This window comes from Nanorana parkeri, unplaced genomic scaffold (genome assembly GCF_000935625.1).
Source record: "Nanorana parkeri isolate BGI_ZX_2015 unplaced genomic scaffold, ASM93562v1 scaffold166, whole genome shotgun sequence".
Taxonomy (NCBI): domain Eukaryota; kingdom Metazoa; phylum Chordata; class Amphibia; order Anura; family Dicroglossidae; genus Nanorana; species Nanorana parkeri.
This window is the reverse complement of record NW_017306434.1, coordinates 683,276-705,309: the sequence shown is the minus strand read 5'-3', so window position 1 is coordinate 705,309 and position 22,034 is coordinate 683,276. Positions and strand designations below refer to the sequence as shown.

General features: G+C 46.2%; 1 protein-coding gene across 1 annotated transcript in view; it reads right to left on the bottom strand.

Annotated features, from left to right (window-relative positions):
* LOC108785536 (urokinase plasminogen activator surface receptor-like) overlaps positions 1–11,836 on the bottom strand; it is a 17,774-nt gene extending 5,938 nt beyond the window's left edge. The window contains exons 1-4 of the mRNA XM_018554624.1: positions 11,714–11,836; positions 8,595–8,714; positions 7,511–7,657; positions 7,106–7,249 (exon numbers count right to left, since the gene is read on the bottom strand). Of these exons, the coding sequence (XP_018410126.1) occupies positions 7,106–7,249; positions 7,511–7,657; positions 8,595–8,714; positions 11,714–11,762 (460 nt within the window). The 5' untranslated portion in view covers positions 11,763–11,836. The remainder of the gene's footprint in view (positions 1–7,105; positions 7,250–7,510; positions 7,658–8,594; positions 8,715–11,713) is intronic.
* Between the last annotated feature and the right edge of the window lie 10,198 nt (positions 11,837–22,034).

Below are 22,034 nucleotides of genomic sequence, written 5' to 3'. Positions count from 1 at the left end.
CCGATCTAGAGCGAGAGAGAGGTAGAGAGGGTGAGAGAGAGAGAGGGAGAGAGGAGAGAGAGAGAGGAGAGGGAGAGAGGAGAGGGAGAGAGGAGAGGGAGAGAGAAGAGAGAAGAAAGAGAGGAGAGAGAGAGGGAGAGAGAGGGAAAGAAAGAGGAGAGAGTCAAATGTTTTCATACGACTTTCACCCAGCATTCACACATAGGGATGCACCGATACCGTTTTTTGGTAACGAGTACACATTGTCTTTCGGTACTCGCCTATACCGAGTACTGGTACTTCAGCTAGCATTAAGCCGGCTTCCCAGTCAATCAGCATCGAGCTGGCCAAACAGCATGGAGCCGGCTTCCCAGCCAACCAGGAAGCCGGGCAGCGAGTCATTACCCGCCACCCGGCTTCCTAATTGGTTGGAAAGCCGGCTCCATGTTCCCTCGCGGCACTGCCGGTCAGAGGAAATCTCCCCCTGGCCGGAAGTTCCAGTATCCGGAGTAAGTGTTGGAGCATTTGGGTGAGCACGAGTACTTGCCCAAATATCAGCACCGATACCAATACTAGTAGCGGTATCAGTGCATCCCTATATATATATATATAATATGTTTTAGTATCCAGTCATCTCCTGCACTGCACTTAAGACGGGGGCGCAAGGGGGGGCAGCACTGTAAAATGGCATTTACTGCATTGCCCAGTGCTTCGAAGCTGACAAATGGAGTTTGCTGACTGGAGGAGAGAGAAAATAGATGACCTTATCAGTGAGTCGCTACTCCTTCACTATCCAATCACGGTCTATAACAAGCTGCATTGCTTTTCAGGACGCAGATGGTCAGGGCCGGGCTAGCTGAAAATTCTTTTGTTCTGACAGGTTAATTTTAAAGCCAAACTTTTAATGTTTAAAGTTTGGATAACATAAGAAAGACTTAGAACCTTGGTCAGGTTATTATTGCTGTCTGTGTCCATGTTGCATGGTGACACCATGACACACAGGTTGTCACTAGGACAGGACTTAAGAGGAAACTCCCAGATGGGAACTCATTACTCCACCGCTTTGATCTGAGTTCAGCTGACATTTAGATAAGTCTTAAAGTTCTGATGAAGGGGGGTTGCTGAGCCCCCAAAATGTGCTGCATGTTTTTAGTGTTTCCTGTTGTCATCTGCAGAATCAATAAACCACCATTTTGGATATTTGTTTGGCACCCTCTTTGGTTGCAATACATACCGACGTCTCTATTCGGATGACCTCTGTACTATGAGAGAGGCCTCTGTTTTAACACAAGCCATTTTTCTTTACGACTTCTTCTATTATCTGTCAGGAGTCCACATTCATCACCTCACCTCCACCTCTCCTTTCGAGCAATAAAAACCCAACACAGCTTCTTCTAACTCTTCCCAACCATACTACAAGAGAGTGCTTTTCATTGCTGTTTGTGCCTCGACCCGTGAGTTTGCCTCTCACTTACTATCATTAGTTTAGACATGATTAATGCATATTTTCCCCAGTTACTTTTTAATATAAAAGATGATTTTTTTTATTATTATAAAATGTTTCCCCTAAAAAAGAGGAACAAAAGCGTTTTGGTTATGCAGTGTGCAGTACCCTAATTTATCCACTAGATGGCGCTGCCTCACAATAAAACTATTGCTGCATGAAAAGGTTGTTGCGAGCTGTCAAATGTACTATGCATACCGCATTAGTGCATAAAGACTATTCTTTGTATGTATGCCTTGACATAGCTGTCAAATCAGAGTACAGCTGACTATTCCCCCCCGTGTTTTTCTAACATTTGCCATCAAGCTATTTTTTTTTTTCTTGGCTTAATAGCAATAGGTTATTAAGGTGGGCAAGACCACTCTTAAAGCCATTCTAATCTGTCAGTACTAATGCACTGCTGGACAAGACAGAGCGTGTTATTAGGAGTAATTTAGGCTTCAGGGAAGGAAAACTTAAAGAAAGGAACTGCGTGCTAAAGCTGCGGAGAGCGGTTTGACCTCCACGTGCAATATTCTGACCTCCCCTTGTCATAGAGGGTTTCTATAAATTGAAAATAATAGAAAAATAACACAAATCTGTTCAGCAATAAGAAAAGGATACATAACAAAACAAATCCCTAATATTGTAATTATAATAAAATTACTTATAGGTAACATGAGTGCAATGTTGTGTCTAATAATTGCTGACTTATCATTCAGCAAAAGCTTGTTGCCTGGCTGTCATCCTGACAAGGAAGGGAGACGCTAACCCAAAAGAAGTATCCAGATGCGCACTTGGGTGTCAATTATCCTTTATAAGTATCTATCCAAAAATAAAAGTCTAAATACAAAGTTTGCTCAAAGCAACTATTATAAAATATTGTGTCCTTGTCCTGTTTCCATAGCTAGTAGGCCTCAGTATTGGCTCCTTGCCCACTATGCTGGTCTTGGTGCTTGTGCCATGCTCTTTGTGATGGTTCCATGCTTTTGGTACTGGCTTCATGCGCTTGGTTCTGGCTTCCTACATTTGGTACTGGCACCTCGTTCTCAATGCTGGTTCCATGCTCTTAGAACTGACACCTTGCTCTCGATGCTGGTTTCATGCTCTTGGTACGGGCTCTTTGTTGTCAATACTGGCTCATTGCTTTTGGTGCTGGCACTATGCTCTTGGTACTGACTCCCTACTCTTGGTGTTGGCTCTTTGTTGTCAAAACTGGCTCTTTGCTCATGGTGCCTTTTACATGCTCTTAATGATCGTTCTATACTCTTGGTACTGGCTCCTAGCACTTGGTGCTGGTTCCCTGCTTTTGGTGCTAGTTCCATATGCTTGCTACTGACTCTTTGCTCTCTGTGCCAATCCCCTGCTCTTGGAACTGGCTCTTTGCTCTCAGGGTTGGCTCCAAGCTCATGGCGCTGGCTACTTGCTCTGGATACTTGCTCTATGCTCTTGGTGCTGGCTCCATGCTCCCTGTGCTGGTCCCGTGCTCTCTGTGCTGGTTTCTTTCCCTCGATTCTGGTCTCATGCTGTCTGTACTGGTTTCCTTCTCTCAATGCTGGTTCCTTTCGCTCAATGCTGGTTCCATGCTCCCTGTGCTGGTTCCTTCCACTAGGTGCTCTCTTTGCTGATTTCATGTTCTTGGTGCTGGCTCCATGCTTTTGGTGCTGGTTTCATGTTCTTGGAACTGGTTCCATGCTTTTGGTGCTGGTTTCATGTTCTTGGAGCTGGTTCCATGCTTTTGGTGCTGGTTCCATGCTTTTGGTGCTGGTTCCTTGCTCTTGGTATTGGCTTCATGCTGTTGGACCTGGCTCCTTGCTCTTGGTACTGGCTTCATGCTGTTGGACCTGGCTCCTTGCTCTTGGTACTGGCTTCATGCTGTTGGACCTGGCTCCTTGCTCTTGGTACTGGCTTCATGCTGCTGGAACTGGTTCAATGCTCTTGGTGCTGCTCCATGTTCTTGGCGCTGGTTCCCACTGATGTCTTCCTGATTCTGATGCCAGTTTCCTATCCCTAGCTTTCTCTGCTGGCTTCCTGCTCCTGGTGCACATGCCATTCTCTTATTGCTGGTTTTACTGCCCTTGGTGCTGGATTACTGCTCTCAGTGCTTCCTCCCATGCTGTTACCACTGGTGGCTTCCTGCTCTTGGAGCTGGCTTCCCACTCCCAGTACTAATTTCCTACTCCCACTTCCCAATTCTAGCTTCTTCATCCCAGCTCCCTATGCAGACTCCCTGCTTCTGGTACTGGTTTCCTGCTCTCATTTCCGAATGCACACACCCTGCCCCTTGTCCCAGTGCTGGTTTTCTGCCTCCAGCTCTCTATTCTGTCTTCCTGCTCCTGGTGCTGGCTTCATTGTCTCAGCTCCCTATCTCTTCCATGTCCATTGGCATGAATTTGACTAAGCCCAAGTTTATAGAGCACTCTGCAGACAACTTGCTCTGCTCATACGTGAACAAACACTCTCCCTCACAGGTCTGTGGACAGTATTACTTATTTGTTTATTTCTTTTACTTTACTTTTACTTTATATACTATTTTTTTGTGTCTACCACTTCTCCCCATCCTTTTTTTATTGCTGGCAGGTGGGAGTCATGCAAAAAACTTGGTGAACCCTGGCTGTTCTTCTCAGCCACTAGATGGTGCTGTACGTGCAGAAAGTCTATGGTCTCAGTACCGGTAGAACAAGACCTTGCAACAGCAATAATTGACATTTACATTTAAGCTCTTACATCTAATTACCTTGGCAGTCGGGAAATCTCATTTGCATATTCAAGATTTGGGAAAATCTCATCTACTACTTTAAAATAGTTTTGCAACATATTTCTCTACTTTCATACATCCATTGATATGTACACTGCACTTGCAGTTCTTCAAGGAGATTGTGTCCCCAGACCATAAATAGAAATACAAATCTTCCCAAAAGATTATATACATTTAACGTATTTGATGCATGGTATTTACCTGTATAAGCAGGGCCGGATTTCCCACAAGGTCAACCGAGGCCCGGCCTTGGGGCAGCAGGAAGTAGAGGGGCAGCAGGGGGGTTGAATTCCTATCTCCCGACGCCCGGGACATGCAGTTCCGTTGACCAGGCGGGTAGTTGTTTTCTACATTTAGCGCTGCTTTGGGCAAGCAGAGCTAAATGTACAGCGGGGAAGCTGCCGCTTGTTTTGTACAAGATCACTTGTATGTAGCCTGCATATAGGGGGGCGCATTGAGGAACCCTGCATTGGGGCAGCAGAGAGAGTAAATCCGGCCCTGTGTATAAGCCCCCCTTGTGTAGACATCCAAAAACCGTGAGACTGCTTTTAGGTGCCGCCATCTTGGATGTGATGTCAGCAGCCCCAGTAGACTCAGGGCTGTCACTCAAGTGACACTCTATAGCAGGGGTAGCTAAGATTTGAAGTTTGGCTACCCCTGCTCTATAATATCCCCTTTGCTCCTGCCCTAAGGGTTAGGTAGAGAGGTGAGGGGCAGGGCGATGGCTATTGCAATGCCACTGTGACAACTGGTAGTTGGGGTTCAAAGAATATCAGAGAGTGTTTTATATATAAATGATTTGCAGAGTCATTGGCCCAGCGAATCTCTGTGAATGTTTGCTGTATGCAAGTGGATGCACAAAGCAAATATTTTTGTTATACTTTCTTTATAAATATATTTTCAAATGTCATCTTGTAATACTGCATTATGGCTACTAGATGGCGCTGAGGAGTATAGGAAATAAATACAGTAAACTCTCTGTTATCCGGTATTCAACTAACCCGAACTCTCATCTAAACAGAAAAAAAATCCCCTGTGTACTCACTGATTTGCTTATCCGCGGCATGTATTATCCGGGAAACAGTCGTCTGCGAACCACCTAGTGATCACTCCTAGTACTGCATTACAACCAGTGGCGTCACAAGGGCGTGCGGAGCGGCGTTCCACACCGGGTGCCACCATTGGAGGGGGGACTCCAAAATGACTGACAGTCGTTTTGGTGTCACCCCCTATGAAAAGTCGGGCACTCGGTCATGGACTGAGAGCCCGACAGTGTCAGGAGAGAGGAGGGGACCCGGCGGCATACCTTATCCCGCCGGATAAGCGTCCCCTTCTCTCTCTGCTGGCGCCCATCACCAAGATGGCCGATGGCAGGCGTCAATAAGATTGGCAAGTGTGCGATGACATCACGGCGGGGTGTCACCCCTTCTCCGCTCCGAGTACCACCCGGCCTTGGAACACCCCTGATTACAACACCTATATTACAGCACTAATACTAATGGTGTCTATTTGTCTTGATTGCTTTTGATAACCGCATTTCAATATTAATATGAAGTCAATACCGAGTTATGTTATAAAATGGTATAGTATGGGGCAGGGTATAGTATGGGGCAGGGTATAGTATGGGGCAGGGTATAGTATGGGGCATGGTATAGTATGGGGCATGGCATTAGTTATACCTATTTTTAATAGTATATCTCAAGCAACCAGAAACTACATTTATCCGGGATTCTACCCATCCTTGTGGATTCCGCATAACGGGGAGTTAACTGTACTTGGCTCAGTGGCTCCATCTAGTGGCCATAATGTGGTATTACAAGATGATATTTGAAAATACATTGATTGGCTGGGCCAATGGCTCTGCGTATTGTTTACAAGTAGACCCCAAAATGTGCTTCATTCAGTGCAAATATTTCAGAAGAGAAAGCAATATCTGACAAAAACGATTTCAGCTTCATACGGCTATTACTGTTTACTGGGCTACAGGCAAAGTCCTATAAATGAATCAGCGTCTGATGAACAAGTTGTATTAGAAAGCTCCATCAGGTTTAGCGTCGCCTTCAAAACAGCGAGAAGGTGGGTCCCGGAAACATAAAATATAGCAATAAAAAGTTCTAACAGTCTCACTGCTATATAAACAGCATGCAGAGACAGTAAAAGAAACCATTTGCTGCGCTTTATGTGACTGAGCTCTGAATCATTGGCAGCCCGGAGCTTTTAAAGGGCCAACGCCACCTAAAAGTCATGGTGGAAAGTGGGTGGCTGGATCATTTATTGCCTTCCAAGGGCTATTGGCTTCCTGACCTATAGGGGCTGATGTATAGTGTATATTTGAGCAGATGTCATTCGCACGGCATTCCCGCCACTAGATGAAGCAGAGGAGCTTTGGAAATTCCTGGTCTCCATCTAGTTGCTGGAATGCCCGTCTCCCAGTTGTGCTTCTGTGCTGTCATTGTACCACACAGGCATTTGATAGAGACTACACGCAGCCATTTCCACACATATTACACAGGCATGGTGCAACCCGATCTGAGGAAATGCCACGCAACCATTGCTGAAGTGCATGTAGACAGGAAGTGGCGGAAAAGAGGCTTCAGGAAATCAACAGCACTGGGATGCAATAAAGGTAGGTGCTTACAAAAGGAGAGCAGGGGGGATATATTGCTTTATTTGTGTGTGTGAATTTTAGGTTGAGCTACTGATCTCTGTAAACAACAGGATTTGATAAGCAAAGCCGAGTAAGAATAGCCCAGCAATACACATAATAAAGCGCCTAGAGCTCTACCAAGTGGCGTAAAATTAACATACAAAATATTTATATGCAATATATATATATGTTACTATTTTATTTTTTAACCCCAACCATAATAAATGAGAGTACATACCTTGGCTGAGTGCAGTGGTAATGGAGACCTCAATGCAGGATTTCTGGGACTTCCCACATCTCAGGCTGGGGTGACTGCTGCCCCCGCAAGATGAGGGATGCCCGTGACATGCCAGACACTCTATCCGTGGATCCTCTCCTAGATCTGCAATAATAAGGGTACCTCAATGTTAGTACTCTTGGCTTGAAGCACTGCAGTCATGAGTTATTATTCCACTGGGGATGCTATCAGCATGGAGTTTGTATGCAGATTTCCCCAGGGTGCTCGGCTTTTCCTTGAAACTGGTAGGGCAGTGAACTTTCACCCTGAACTTTATATATTTGTACCCTGGTTGGTTCCTCTTAACTGACTCCTGTGTTAGACTGACTGCAAGCTGTGTGGTCGGTCTTCAGAATCGGCACTCACCTGGTACTAAGTGTTCATTGCACAGTTCAGTGTCACAGCACAGGACGGTCTCGCTGGTGTGGACGAACTTCACAGGGCCGCTCTGGGTTTGGTTACAGTTCTTCCCGGTAGAACAGCCCTTCACCAGCACCATTCCGTTCAACAGTTCTAGACGTGAATATAAGAGCAGTTACTTTATACCCATAGACAGTACAAACCAATGATGCCCCCTAACCCTTTTCCTCTGGTAAGTAATGGAAATGTCACCATGGTCATGATAATATTTGGTCATGGCATCAGTCAGGATCCCCAGCAATACGTTTACATTACCGCAGACAGGAATTCAGGCTGGCGAATGGCTGCATTAGATCAGTGGATGTGCAAATGCAATACATTCTCCCCAAGCTCCTCCCCACTATATATCTGCTAACAGGCAGGCAGTACAAGCTCCTCCCCACTATATATCTGCTAACAGGCAGGCAGCACAAGCTCCTCCCAACTATCTCACTGCTCATAAGGCAGCACAAGCTCCTCTCCACTTTATCCCTACTAGCAGGCAGGTGGCACAAGCTCCTCCCCACTATCTATCTGCTAACAGGCAAGCGGCACAAGCTCCTCCCAGCTATATCACTGCTTAGAAGCAGACAGCACTAGCTCCGCCCCACTGTATCTCTGCTAGCAGGCAGGCGGCACAAGCTCCTCCCAACTATATCACTGATAAGAAGGCAGCACATGCTCCTCCCAACTATATCTCTGCTAACAGGTAGGCAGCATAAGCTCCTCCCTACCACATCTCTGCCAATGAGTAGGTGACACAAGCACCTGCCTAGTGCATGCTTGCTAACAAGTGGGTGGTAGAAGCCTTACACCAAAGCATCCCAAATAATACTAGGCAGTACAAGCTCCTCCTCACTGCATCTTTGTTACCACCGAGGGAGCACATGGTCCTCTTCTAATGATGTCTCATACAACCATGCTCTAACTTTGATGTGAACTTATTAGCATACTAAGCTCCTCCTCCTTCCTGTCTGACAGCAGCAATCAAGTACAGGCTTGTCTCATTACATGCTTAACATGACCTGGGTCAGCTTATTCCGATACTCACTGCTATATGTATAAAGAGAGGAGCTGCAGTGTTGGTGAGTGCTCTCACAGGTTTTCGCCACTTGTTCCTCTTGGGCGCGGTCTGGCAGGCCATTATAATGGAAACACTGGAGGCTGGAAGCTGGAACAAGAAGAAATGAATTATATTTTAATGTTACAAATATTCATAAATATCACAGATATAAAACATATCCAAAAGAATAATACTGGTCTTATGAATGCCCATGGCGAGTTACAGACATGGATTAAGGGAAGAGTCTGCAGGAGCCAGAGCATTGCACCCGCAATCCACTGATCGCAGTTACAATGCTTTACTGGCTCCGAAGCAAAAAAAATAATAGATGAACATTTGTTTTCTTTTATAGCAATTATTAATATTTATTAAAAGGTGTCATTTCCCTTTAACTGGGATTCCCACCATTACCACCAACCCTGTTACCCCCTTCCCTTCCCTATTCCTTTCCCACAAGATTGAAGATCAACTACTTTATTGTTCATTATATCCCGTCCGAATTTCCTTCAAAAACGACACTGAATCGGACATGTGACTTTTCTGACCAATCAGATGTGTTTTTCGGTTCAATGCATCCGAATGGGTCAGAACACGAAATTTTGTTACGGCAACATGGGTACCATATACAGTATATACACATAATACTAAAGCTGAGGCTCCTAGACCCGAATGGTATTCAGGATTGAATTTCCGAATTGCATTGGGAAGCTCCCGAATGCCATTTGGGTCTGGGAGCCATATACATATAATACGAAAGCCGAGGTTCCCAGACCCGAATGGCATTCTGGAGCTCCCCAATGCAATTCAGAAATTCAATCCTGAATACCATTTGGGTCTGGGAGCCTCAGCTTTAGTAATATATGTACAGTATATGGCTCCCAGACCCGAATGGCATTCGTGAGCTCCCGAATGCCACTCGGAAATTCGGATCCTGTATGCCAATCAGGTCTGGGAGCCTCAGCTTTAGTATTAATATCTGTATATAGTTTTCTGTGGTATTCGCAACAAATATTTGTAAACTCTTCCGAAACAAATGAAAATTCGGATTTCGTCTGAAACCCAAACCGAATTGAATTTCGGATCCAATTCCTGAATTCTGAAATAACGAAATATCTGAACCAAACCGAATTTTTCCGCAGCTTACATGCCTAAAATGAACAATAACGTGATGGATTATTGAGGTAAAAGTGCTGATTCCCTTTAAGCAGATGGGAGGAGGCAATGCTGTATTTTTTGCAGAATATTACTACCAGTGGCGTCACAAGGGGGGTGCGAGGGGTGCGGCCCGCACCCGGGTGACACCATTGGAGGGGTGACACCAAAATGACTTTGTCATTTTGGTGTCACCCCCCTCTGAAAAGTCGGGCACTCGGTCATGGACCGAACGCCCGACAGTATCTTGAGAGAGGAGGGGACCCGGCGGCATACCTTATCCCGCCGGGTGGCTGTCTCCTCCTCTCTCTGCCGGCGTCCATCACCAAGATGGCCGCCGGCAGGTATCAGAATACTGCCGCGCGTGCGCGATGACGTCATCGCGCACACGCGTGGTGACGTCAAGCGCATGTGCGGTGACGCCTCGGCGGGGTGACACTCGGACACCGCTCCGGGTGTCACCCAGCCTCGGGACGCCCCTGATTACTACTACCTAAAACTAAAAAAATGGGTGGGGTTTAATGATGGCTTATGCTATGTAAGCAACAACAGAATTCGTTTTTACTGGATGATGACTGTACATAAACTCTTCCTGAACATGCTGTGTTACATTTTACAGAGTGATAAATACTTTACAGAGATGTATAATAGCAAAGTCATTTCTCTGTAAGCAGCATCATTGTATCCAGCATCCAGCATCATGCTCGATTGGACCCAAAATTGATAATTGCCTTAGCACCCGTTCACCCTATGGCACTGCGGTGCACCAGTGCATGTGTAATACATTGGTGCGATGCGGTGCCATTCTTTTTTTTTGCTTGAAAGTACCTAGCCCAGGGAAGCCTAATATATCTTCTTTGTTAAAAAATAAATTGCTGCAACTGCTCAAGCACCGCTGGCAAGGCTTTGGTGTGTCCCATTATCCCAACCACTTCCTCTGTCAAATCTTCTGGGCAGCTTGGCATGCATTTAAATGTGCAGTGAAGCATAAATAAATGCATGTAAGAAAGATCCACAAACTAATTTCTCTCATTTCATGTAGTAGCTTTACATTATAACATTTTACCTGATAAGTGCTCCTTTAAGCTCTGGTCTGTTGACGCACCAAGCCCCAACCATGAAGATGACCAAACATGTTCTGATACAATTATTAGGGGATAGTCTCGTTATAAAATCAAACTGTGTGTGAATATTTTTTATGTGATGGGGCACCATAGCAAAACCATTAAATTCCCCTCCCCTTATCCGCCTATCAATAGGGCACCAATGTAGGTGGGCCCTTCTCCTACTGACCACCAATGTAAGGGGGCCCTTTTCCCACTGGCCACCAATGTAAGGGGGCCCTTCTCCTACTGACCACCAATGTAAGGGGGCCCTTTTCCTACTGACTACCAATGTAAGGGGGCCCATCTCTAACAGACCACCAATGTTTAAAGGGGTCCCACTCCAACTGGCCACCGATGTTAGGGGGTCCTTCTCTCTAACTGGCCAGCAGTGTAAGAGGTCCATTCTTACACTGGTCACCAATGTAAGGAGGCCCTAGTCCCACTTACGTAAGGGGGTCCTTTAACCACTCATCACCAACAGGGGCTAATGCAGCAAAATGTGGGGTCTAGTAGGTGCTCACTACTACTACTTATGGGTTTAACAGAAGAACCCATAGTGCTCTGCGGAGAAACATGGGGATAATATTAATACGTCTTGTATTAATATATCTACAATGTACTGATCATGCTAATTTACTGAGAGTTGTAGACAGAATCAAAGGGGTTCCACAAGACCTGAATAATTTCAAGGGTACCTCTAGGGTAAAAAAGTTGAGAAGATTGGCCTAGCCAATCAGCAAGCCTGAGGGCAGTCAAATGATGCCTCCTAAAGTCCATAGGCAGTATTATTTCCAAACTGGCACATTGGCCTCCCTCATGACCGTAAACAGAAAGCATAGCGTGACTTACCCAGACATACAAGGGCGCTGTAGAGCACTGAGTGGAGAAGTAGTCTCATAGTGCTGTGCAACCTGGGTGACTGATGAAGATGTGTGTGTCAGCTGGCTCGTGCACAGAGGTAATGCTGCATTTAAACAGGTCCCTCTGCTCCTTCTATGGGAGGACCTGGGAGGGGTGACAGCGAGGGCGATGGTTTTTCTACTGATACCTGCAAGTCTAGGCTTGATAAACACATTGCAAGACTACTTCCTAATTGGCACTGTACTGTATTGATTAACCCTATCATTTAAAGGGTGATCGTATCTAAAAGTGTATTTTTCAGTGATGGGAGAGCTAGGTAAAGTCAGTTTCCTGAAATGGAGAATTCAGAGATAAAAGTGAGACTCCTTCTAAGGGCAAGGGGCAGAATTGGAAAACTGGTTACAAACCACCAGAGCCACATAGATACATATTGGCCACCCACCTAATAATGAGTAGGTCCCTCTTTTGCCACCAAACCAGCCCTGACTCACTGACTCCGCTAGACCTCAGGGGTATCTGGCACCAAGCCATCAGTAGCAGATCCTTTAAGTCCTGTAAGTTAGGAGGTGAGGCCTCCGTGGACCAGACTTGTTTTTTCCAGCACATCATACAGATTCTCTATTGGATTTAGATCTGGAGAATTTGGAGGTCAAGTCAATACGTCAAACTTGTTGTTGTGTTCCGCAAATCATTCTTAACCTAGTTCAAGGCTCATTATCTTGCTGAAAGAGACCACTGCCATCAGGGAATACCGTTTCCATGAAGGGGTGTACTTGGTCAGCAACAATGTTTAGGTACAGCAGGTGGTACGTGTCAAAGTAACAGCCACATGAATGGCAGGACCCAAGGTTGTCCAAGGCATCAGACTGCCTCCGCTGGCTTGCCCTCTTCCCATCCCGATGCCATCTCTTCCCCAGGTAAGACACACACACACACACACACACACACACACACACACACACGATGTAAAAGAAAACGTGATTCATCAGACCAAACCACATTCTTCCATTGCTCAATGGTCCAGTTCTGATGCTCACATGCCCATTGCAGTCACTTTTGGCGGTGGACATGGGTCAGCACGGGCCCCATACGCAACAAACTGTGATGCGCCGTGTGTTCAGACACTTTTCTATCAGAACCAGCATTCACTTTTTCAGCAATTTGATCTACAGTAGCTCTTCTATTAGATCAGACTACACAGGCCAACCTTCACTCCCCACGTGCATCAGTGAGCCTTGTCGCTGGTTTACTGTTTTTCCTTCCTTGGACCACTTGTAGTAGGTCCTGACCACTGCTGACTTGGAATATTTTAACATTTTCTTAACGTTAAGTTGAAGTACATAGTAAAAACGATGACATTTGTCAATAAATGCCCAAAAATATGAATGATTACAGGAAGAGTCAACTCTAAACCTTCATTTCAGTTTGTAGCACAGGTTGTTGAGTCCTCTGTGCTCTACCCATATTTCACATCTACCTGCCAATTACTGATAGATCACATCACACTGCCTGAGTCATCACTGCCGCCCTAATCTAGTCTCAGGGAGATCCGGGAATGGAGAAGAGCCTCTAATGTAACACCGAAACTCATGATCATTAATTCAGAGTTTTATATCAAAGGGGCTCCATATGCCAGAAAACCTGTCACGCGGCTATAGTTCAAGGAGACTTTCTATGAGAGGAACATGGAGGAGGGTATCATTGCTGAGTTCTCCTTTTAAAGATGACAATCACCTGGCACAGTCATGTTTCAGTACTGACCTTGAACCAATTTCCATTTTTTTCTGACAGTGGTATGGATGCCAACTGTCTTGGATTTCCTAGGGCAGTCCACCATCTTGGACCTAAGTCCTGATGATGTGCATACCCTGTAACTCGATAAAGCATTCATTACAATTATCAGGGGCTGTGAGTGTGTGGTCCCTGCATAATTAGAGGTGGGGTTTGGAAGGGACACCCTCCTAAGTGGGCAGGGTCTGGGTGGGGTTTCCCATTGATTGTGTGGGCCTGAGGCAGACTGTGGGCAGGGTTAACTGTGTCCCGGGGACTGGGACTAAAATGTTGGTAGGTATGCAGTGGTAAAGTACTGAAGTTATTGGAGCAGCATAACACCATCATGAGCCTTTCCCTTGACCACAGATCTGAAGTTGTTCCTTTTCTAGCCTTACCACTGCCCTATCCACTTGTATTCCCCTGACCACCAACACTTTCTTGCCAACTTGGACTCCCCTCTCTATTAGCCCCTCCCCTTTTAGCTTATACTTCGGGGTCTTACCAGGGCTGTGCAAAGTCTCACCATGTCTGTGTGGGTTCTCAGGAGGATGTGCGGGATCTTACCATGGCTGTGTGTGGTCTCGCGGGCAGGTGCAGGCCGCGTGGGTTCCCCAGGGAGAAAGAGATGTGCAGCCGGCGCTGTAAAGGCGGTCTCCACAGGGTTGCCACAAGGTCCCCAGCAAATGCGGGACCTTACGGCAGCTCAATCTATCTTAAAATCAACATGGCCGGTATTGGTTTTTAGTTTCCGGGTATTTTCACGAGTACTCGTCAAAATGCACAGTTTCAGTTCATTTCTTGCATTTTGTTTGCCACCCCCTATGGGAAATGCCTTGTTTGCCTTGCTTTAGATATGCCTCGGTCAGGGACCCCCATCAACTCAGGCAGAGTACTCTGCAACCAGCCATTCTTACCATAAGGTCGGAACAGTGGCACTTTCCCCCTCCTGAACACTGATAAAAACAGATACTACACTTGATCTTACCTTAGTTCCCCTTTAAGGAAAGTGGGCGAGAATCACCAGCACTCTGCAATGGAGTGTGGCATATGGAAATGGACCGGTTGGGGGTCCAGAGGACACATCAGGCTCATAGAGACCCCCAAAAACACAACATTTGTGTTTTCTGAAATGTCACTGTGGTTATGTTACTTGTTAGGTATACATGCAAATACTTTCTAGCGGAGATCTAGACGTTTTCTGACACCTTTAAGCGTAGCTGAGGATAAATATTTTAAAGCATCATCTTCATACGATCTTTCCTGTCTAATGAGCCTCTTCTGGTAAAGGGAATAGATTATCATTCCACGGGAGCGTCTCGCTGGGGAATACTTGTTTGCATCCATTGCTGCTCTTTTTCTGTTGAGATCCTCCATATATCTGCACGGGAACATTTCCGTTCTTCTACAGCAGTAAACATGTTTTATTTGGGATTATTAAAATAAGTTTCTGAAGTTTATCACAGTGTGAATTTGTGATAAACTTCTAATACGCAGGGGAGATATATATATATTTTTTGGAGCTCATCCGACTTCCTGTCTAGTAATCACATTGAATACAGTGTTGGCTTCTTCTCCACAGCTGATCGCATGGGGAGCTGGGCAACACTAAGCAAGACTACAGTTAGGCCCCATTCACACACAAATCGACCTGCACGTACAGCTCCGTGCTGCGTGCGGGGCCGTACCAAGTAGCTGCCGGGAAGGACAGGTGCTGCGTGTGATTAGAACGCAGCCCCCGTCCTTCTCTATGGGGCTACGCGTCCGTACGCCCCCCTACGCTCAACTCATTTGCAGGTCCATAGGGGTGCGGGTGATCGTATTCATACGCCGCCGGAATGGAACATGTATGCGCCCCAGCCAGAAAACCCGCACCCCTACGGACCTGCAAATGAGGTGAGTGTAGGGGGGCGTACGGCCGCGTAGCCCCATAGAGAAGGACGGGGGCTGCGTTCTAATCACACGCAGCACCTGTCCTTCCCGGCAGCTACTTTGTACGGCCCCGCACGGAGCTGTACGTGCAGGCCGATTCGTGTGTGAATGGGGCCTTATAAATGTATTTTCTGAAGGTTTCAGATCTTTTAGGGGCCCATTCACACTATGGCGTTCCGTTACCACTCACTTTACTGCAACGCACAGCAATGGCTATTGTATACATTGGTGCTATGCAATGGCATCAATTCTCAATGGCCTCCCAACATACCTCGCCAATGGATGTGCAATGTGTGGCAATGCACTAACATGCGATGCGCTCCCCAAATCGGTGGATGCATCATTTCTGGTGGCTCAGTACAGCACAATGCACATTAATGCATTGTCGCGTGTTGCACTGCACTATAATGTGTTACCACAATGCCATAGTGTTGTCAGGGTTCCACCCTGACTTTACTGGTTTGCAGCATTCTGGCTTGGCTGCCATTTTACTCACCTGTTTCTTTCCTTGCTCGAACAGACTCTGGAACCTTGCTCACTACTCCCAGGCTCCCTCTTATGGCCAGATAGGAGAGCATCATCTGAGTGAGTCAGAGGGGAGTTTCCTGTCTCTGAGTGATGATGTCACACCACTCATTATATATAAACCACTCAGTCCAGTCTGACCTTGCCCTTGCGTGGTCTTCCTGCTAGTGCTTTCCTGCTGCTCTAGTAACCTGATTCCGTGTATGACCCGATCCTGGCTGACGGTCTCCTCTTGCTCCTGGCTTGTTCCTGACAACGCTGATTTCCTGGCTCCTCCTCCTGGCTTGTTCCTGACTACGTTGATCTCTGTGTTTCTGACCTGGCTTGGACGACTACCTACTCCGGCTCCTGACTTTGGCTTGTTCCGGTTTAAGACTCTGCTTGCTCCTGTGGACCCTGTTCTTAAAAATATTTTAACTAGCACCTTATTCTTGTCTGGTTTTCATTGTGCTCTGACAAGTGTGAATTGGCCCAAAGAGGAAACTATCATGTTCATACGTTTTTTTAAATGATATTTTATATCTTTTTTTATTGTGTATAAAATTATTATTTTGCTTAATAAACACAATCCATGTGTTTATAATCCATGTCTACAGTCCCACTGGACTCAGGGCTTAGTGACCCGCTGGGATCAGTGATGTCACTTTCCGGCGGTCCGAGATCAGAAGAGCAGCGGTGCCGATGGGGACCCAGCCTGCTCCAATGCTGCTGGATCTGCTAAGCTGGGGCCCGGCGCTGCTAGGGCCAGGCCGTCTCCTCGCCTGCCACAATCGGCAGATACTCATGTGCGGGCCCTCTAGGCTGCCCGTGCCCCTTACATGAGTATCGGCCGTACCCCCTGATTGCAGCTTCTATATTCCTCTTTGCAAATACATACAAAAACAGCCCATTCCCTTTAAATCCATCACTTTAGAACACAAATCCTCAGTCTATACCGCAAATGTTTCATCTGAAGACCAAATTCATTTTTTTTTCCCATCGGTGATCTACGGTTTTATTTTGCTGCACGTAAAGGTATCATTTGTTGTCATTGTGATGAATAAAGTGTTTGCGGAGAGTGAAGAGCAGTATATGGGTGACATAGCGGCCATGACGGATTAACGCTCCTCGCGTACTTATTGTTTATGAAGGATTGCACCGGACACGAAGGTTGCCGCTTCTACATCGCCCCTATCTCAGAAATCTCGGTAACCTCTCAGTAAAAATCAATAAATAAATATCACACGAAGAATTCCGCGCCCAACGCCTTTTATTTGCTTTATTTCGTTTGTATTTTGTTGTGGATTTGTTCTCGTCTGTCGGCTTATTGTTATTTATTCAGCTTGATCCCAGCAGCACTTACACGCTGTTATATCTTCCCTGATAGAAAGCCATTCCGGAGAATGGAACAAGTCTGGATAATGAGGAGCTATAGATACCAACCTGGCTATTGTTTTCCTGCAATTAGATTGAAAATAATGTGCTGCGCGTACAAAGCCGAGTTCAAATTAAGGCTGAACGCTGAGCTGGAAGCTAAGTAAGCCGCTGAAATAGCTTTATAAATTGGCTTAGCTGACAAAAAAAGGTTTGCAATTGGGTTCCGCAAGATTTATGATCCAGGCCCTCCTAACAAACAGCGCAGCCAGGTCAACGACTTGACTTTTTCCAGTTAAAGAAGAACTCTGGGCTAAATTTTTATTAACCTTTGGAGTGGGGCTACCCCCGCACTGCGAGGTTTAAGGGCTCGTTTTGGTCTAGGGAAGAAAAAAAAAAAGGTACACTCACTCGTGAGTGTGTTAAGATGTGGGTCGCCGTACATTTTTTTTTCTGCTCGAGCGCACCCGCTAGTGCAGGGGTGCCCATTAGGTCGATTGCGATCTACCAGTCGATCGCAAAGCGAACACTGGTAGATTGCGATCTCCTCACTGACCTGTGTCCTGACCTCCCGCGGTGCTTGTGTGGCTGAATGTGTCAGACGCTGCGGAGGGGAAGGGGCGGGACACCTCTCCCCGTGTTAATGTCGGCCACATTCGGCCACACAAGCACCGCGGGAGGACAGGACGCCGGCGCACGAGAGGAGACCTGGGAAGCTGCTGCAGTGGAAGTAAGAAAAGACAGACAGGAGGGAGACAGGAGAGAAAGTGAGAGAAGAGATAGCGGAGAGAAGGGGCAGCATATAGAAACAGGGGAGAGAGCGAGGAGAGAGAGAAGAGACAGTTAAGAGAGAGGGCAGGTTCACACCACAAATGTCTGCATTCCAGAGTATTCGGCCTCTAGAACACACTGGAACACAAGCCATCCGGCTACTTGCGTTCAGGGTCGGGAGGGGGCGTGGTGGTGCATTGAAGTCAAAGGCCCCGCAGCCACGCCCCCCACAGTATAATCGCCCGCACTCCAAATGCAGGCACATGAGTACCTGCGTTCCAGTCCAGTTCCAGTGCCTGCATTCCGGGTGTGGGCAATCAGACTGAGGGCGTGGGGTGTGGCTGCAGTGCCATTGACTTAAATGCACCACCACGCCTCCTCCCACTCCAGAATGCAGGTGTTTTTTTGTTGGTAGATCTCATCATTTGTAAAGTAGATCTCCAGACGAAAAATTGTGGGCGCCCCTGCCCTAGTGCGTGCACAGGCAGGACAAAGTAAACATCGACGGCTGTTACGTACAAGCGTTTGGGTGGTTGTAGAGCCACCCGATTGCTCGTATAGTGCGTGGTAGTTTGCAGGTCCCCCCCTTTCCCTTCACCGACGCTGTAGGCTATCCCAGACTCTGCTGTCCACGTGAGGGCCTGAGATCGGCACGGCAGCTCTTTGAACTGAGATTGGAGGGAGTTCAGCACACTTCCACCTGCTGATCTCCCCTGCTTACTGAATGCATTGCATCACATCTGGTTTCAGCCTGTCATTTCTCTGGCTGCTGTAGCCGAAGAAGCTGGTGAAGCAGATCTGCATCAGCTTCTCTGGGGGGTCCCTAGATGACATTAGGGGTTCAATAGACCCCTGATGTCTCCATAAAGAAGACCTGTCTACTTCTACACTACTGGAAGTTAGGAGCTAGGAAGTTAGGGGGGTTAGCAGGTGTCATGGTCAGAGCATACCAGGTTGCTAAGATTTCTCGGAGGAATATGCACCAATGTGGATCACAAGCAAACACCCCCCCCCTCAGGTGGTGAGACACTCACGGTTGCCCCTGCTTTCTCGCCACGACAATCATTCTGCGTGGCTGATTGCAAAAATCCAACCGGCCTTATAAGGCTTGACATCTATAAACATGCTGAGATTGAGATTATTGGTGAATGTTCCTCTGAAGAAGTGGACATTCACCCAGAAAACGTGTTACAAACTTGAGAACTGACACCAGTTTTATATTTTTCTAAAAACTGTCTGGTGTCTGTAGTCTAAGCATGACATATATTCTAATGTATACCATATCCCAACTCTGCCTACAGGAATGTTCTTTATTGCAAAGTCTCAATGACAGCAAATCATTTTTAACCATTGTTCATGGGAAATCAATAGATTGGTAAAAGTTTAAAGGAATGTATAACATGTGCTTTCATATTACACTCTTGACACCTTTAAAATCCCATTACAGCAATGACTCCCCAAGGAGTAGCTGGATGTTAGGGTCCCTTCTAATGACCTGCCTTGTAGCTGCACCCAGGCACTCACTAACCCTCCAGCAGTGCTGATCAGACAGCCGTCAAGGCCTCCAATGTTCCTTTGTGAAATTGTATGGCTGAAACGTCTAGGGCAGAGATGGTTAGGGTTACAGGATATCCAAAAACAGCAGCAAAACGTCCCTCCGCTTAGTAGTATCTTCTAGTTTCTTTTGCCTTTTCCACAGGTTAATGTAGAACTCCTAATGCCTCTGCTACAAGCTGGTGAGATATCTGTAGGCCCAGATGGATCCCTTCAAGTATCTTTGGATCTCTATGATTAAGCCTTGTTGGTGAAACGCATGAGGTTTCTCTTATAATGGGGAGCATAATGTGGTGTATATTGGTTTGTGGATTACAACAAAGCTTGGATATGTAATAGAAGATGCATGGAGTGCGGCTATTTTTGAGCTGGAGTATCTTTGGCCTCTGCCACAGACCAGGATGGGACTCTTTAGACCTCTCTCACAGGCCAGTTGTTGACCTTTAAGCCCAGTGGGGCAACTAAGTGAGCAAAGCTCTTCTTCAGCTTCTTCTCCAGCTATAGTTAGGGCCTCTTTTAGGCTGAAACGCATTAGTAGGATTGCTATGCCTGTTTCTTTACCTTGATTGAATAAAGAAGAGTTTTACTGGATCCGGGACTGTGTGCAAACACTTTTTCACTATTTATAATGAAGGGCTGGTGGAAGCCTTGGTTGTGCACTGGTATTCGTTGGAACTGCATTGGACAAGGAAGTAGATCACTCCGTTTGTCTTTTGAGCTGACCGTCTTCAGCTTCCTCTCCCAGGAAAAGGGTCTGGGAAGAACAGACTGGACTTCTCTGCTACTACACCTTTACTAAGCAGCAGACCTGGGAGGTTTGGACCGCTCACATAGACATCCTTTCCAGGCAAAGCCTTGAAGGCAATTACCCTTCTGGAATGTCGCTCCAAATATTTATCCTTGCCCCAGCCCACATCACTAGTATAACCTCCTCCATGATTGGCCAGGGCAGGATAAAGCTTCATAAACCAATACATTGCATCCAGTGGAAAACAATTTTCAGAAGCCAACAATGCATTCAGGCTTAGGAGAAACCTAACAAACTCAGATAACATAAACAAAGCTCGGGTTGGCTACAGCCTAGCTGCAGACACTAAAGGTAAACTAGGGACTCCAGCTTATGGCAGGGTTCCTCCACCATTTAGTTTTTTTCTTTTTGTTGTTATCAACTCTGTTCCGAGACAACCATCATTTTTAGAAGAATCCCTCTACATCTTGCCGAGTACAGTTCCTTTAAAAGGCATGCTTTGCTCAAATGTGAAAAGACTGTATTGTAGTGCCAGATGGTCAAAAAGTCATCTTCTGCATCTGAGTGCGCTGCTAGCTATCTTTTTAGGAGATTTGGCGATGTCACAGCTGTGCTGCTCATTGTTCTTCTCGCTGGAGGCTCGGACATGAGGAAGCCTTTCCTCTACCAAAATGGCCGCCTCTAGAGACACAGGAGAGAACAAGGCATGGTAAGTCAGAAACTAGGAGATCAGCTGCATGGAGACCACGGGCGATACTGGTGACTAGTCCTTTGCCCTCAGGCTGCCTTGTTTTGGCGGGAAACTGCTTCTAGAGTTCAGTTCCTCTAAGTCAGGGGTGTCAAACTCAATTTAATCGTGGGCCGCATCAACATTATGGTTGCCCTCAAAGGGCCTGTAAGACTATATAAATGTATCTAATCTTTATCATAATTGCCTCAGCATTCGATTATCACTGGTTTTAGTAATAACTTAATACCTAGATCTGAAAGTAGAAGTCTATGAAATGGCCTGGTGGGCCGGATTCGGCCCCTGGGCCTTGAGTTCAACCCATGTGACCTAAGTGCTCATTTTCAGGGGCAGATCAAGGTTACAGGTTACGTTAAAGTGGACATTCACTTAAAGGCAAGGTTGGCTTATTATTATCGGCCAGCGATTTGTAAAGAGGGAGGGGACCCTGGTTTAATAAGCAGACCTTGCCTTTAAGTGCAAGATTTGCTTTAGGGTTAGATTACATTTTAGAACTTGGTTGAGGGGAGGGTTTAGTATTAGGATCAGCCAAGGTTGGGGGGGTCATAGGATTTAGGGTTCACTTTACTTTTCCAATTAACCAGCCCATTAACTACTGCTTCTCTTCAATCCCTAAAATATACACAGAGACTTCGCATAATTGTGTTTTACCCTAGGCTGAAAAAAAAGAACAAAATGGTTTCTTGTGGAATTTTCAATTTTAATAGCTTTAAACAGTTACACGGCTCGCAATTTCATTTCACTATAGACATTGCATACATAAATAAGTTAACATTTAATGATTTCTATAACACGGGCCAGTCAGGCTGATAAAAATTAACATTGCTGTGTCATTAAGGAGGAAAGGTGAGTTTGCATTGCTGGGGTGAGGGGCGGCAGTAAAGGGGACCTTGTTGGTTTGTGCTTCA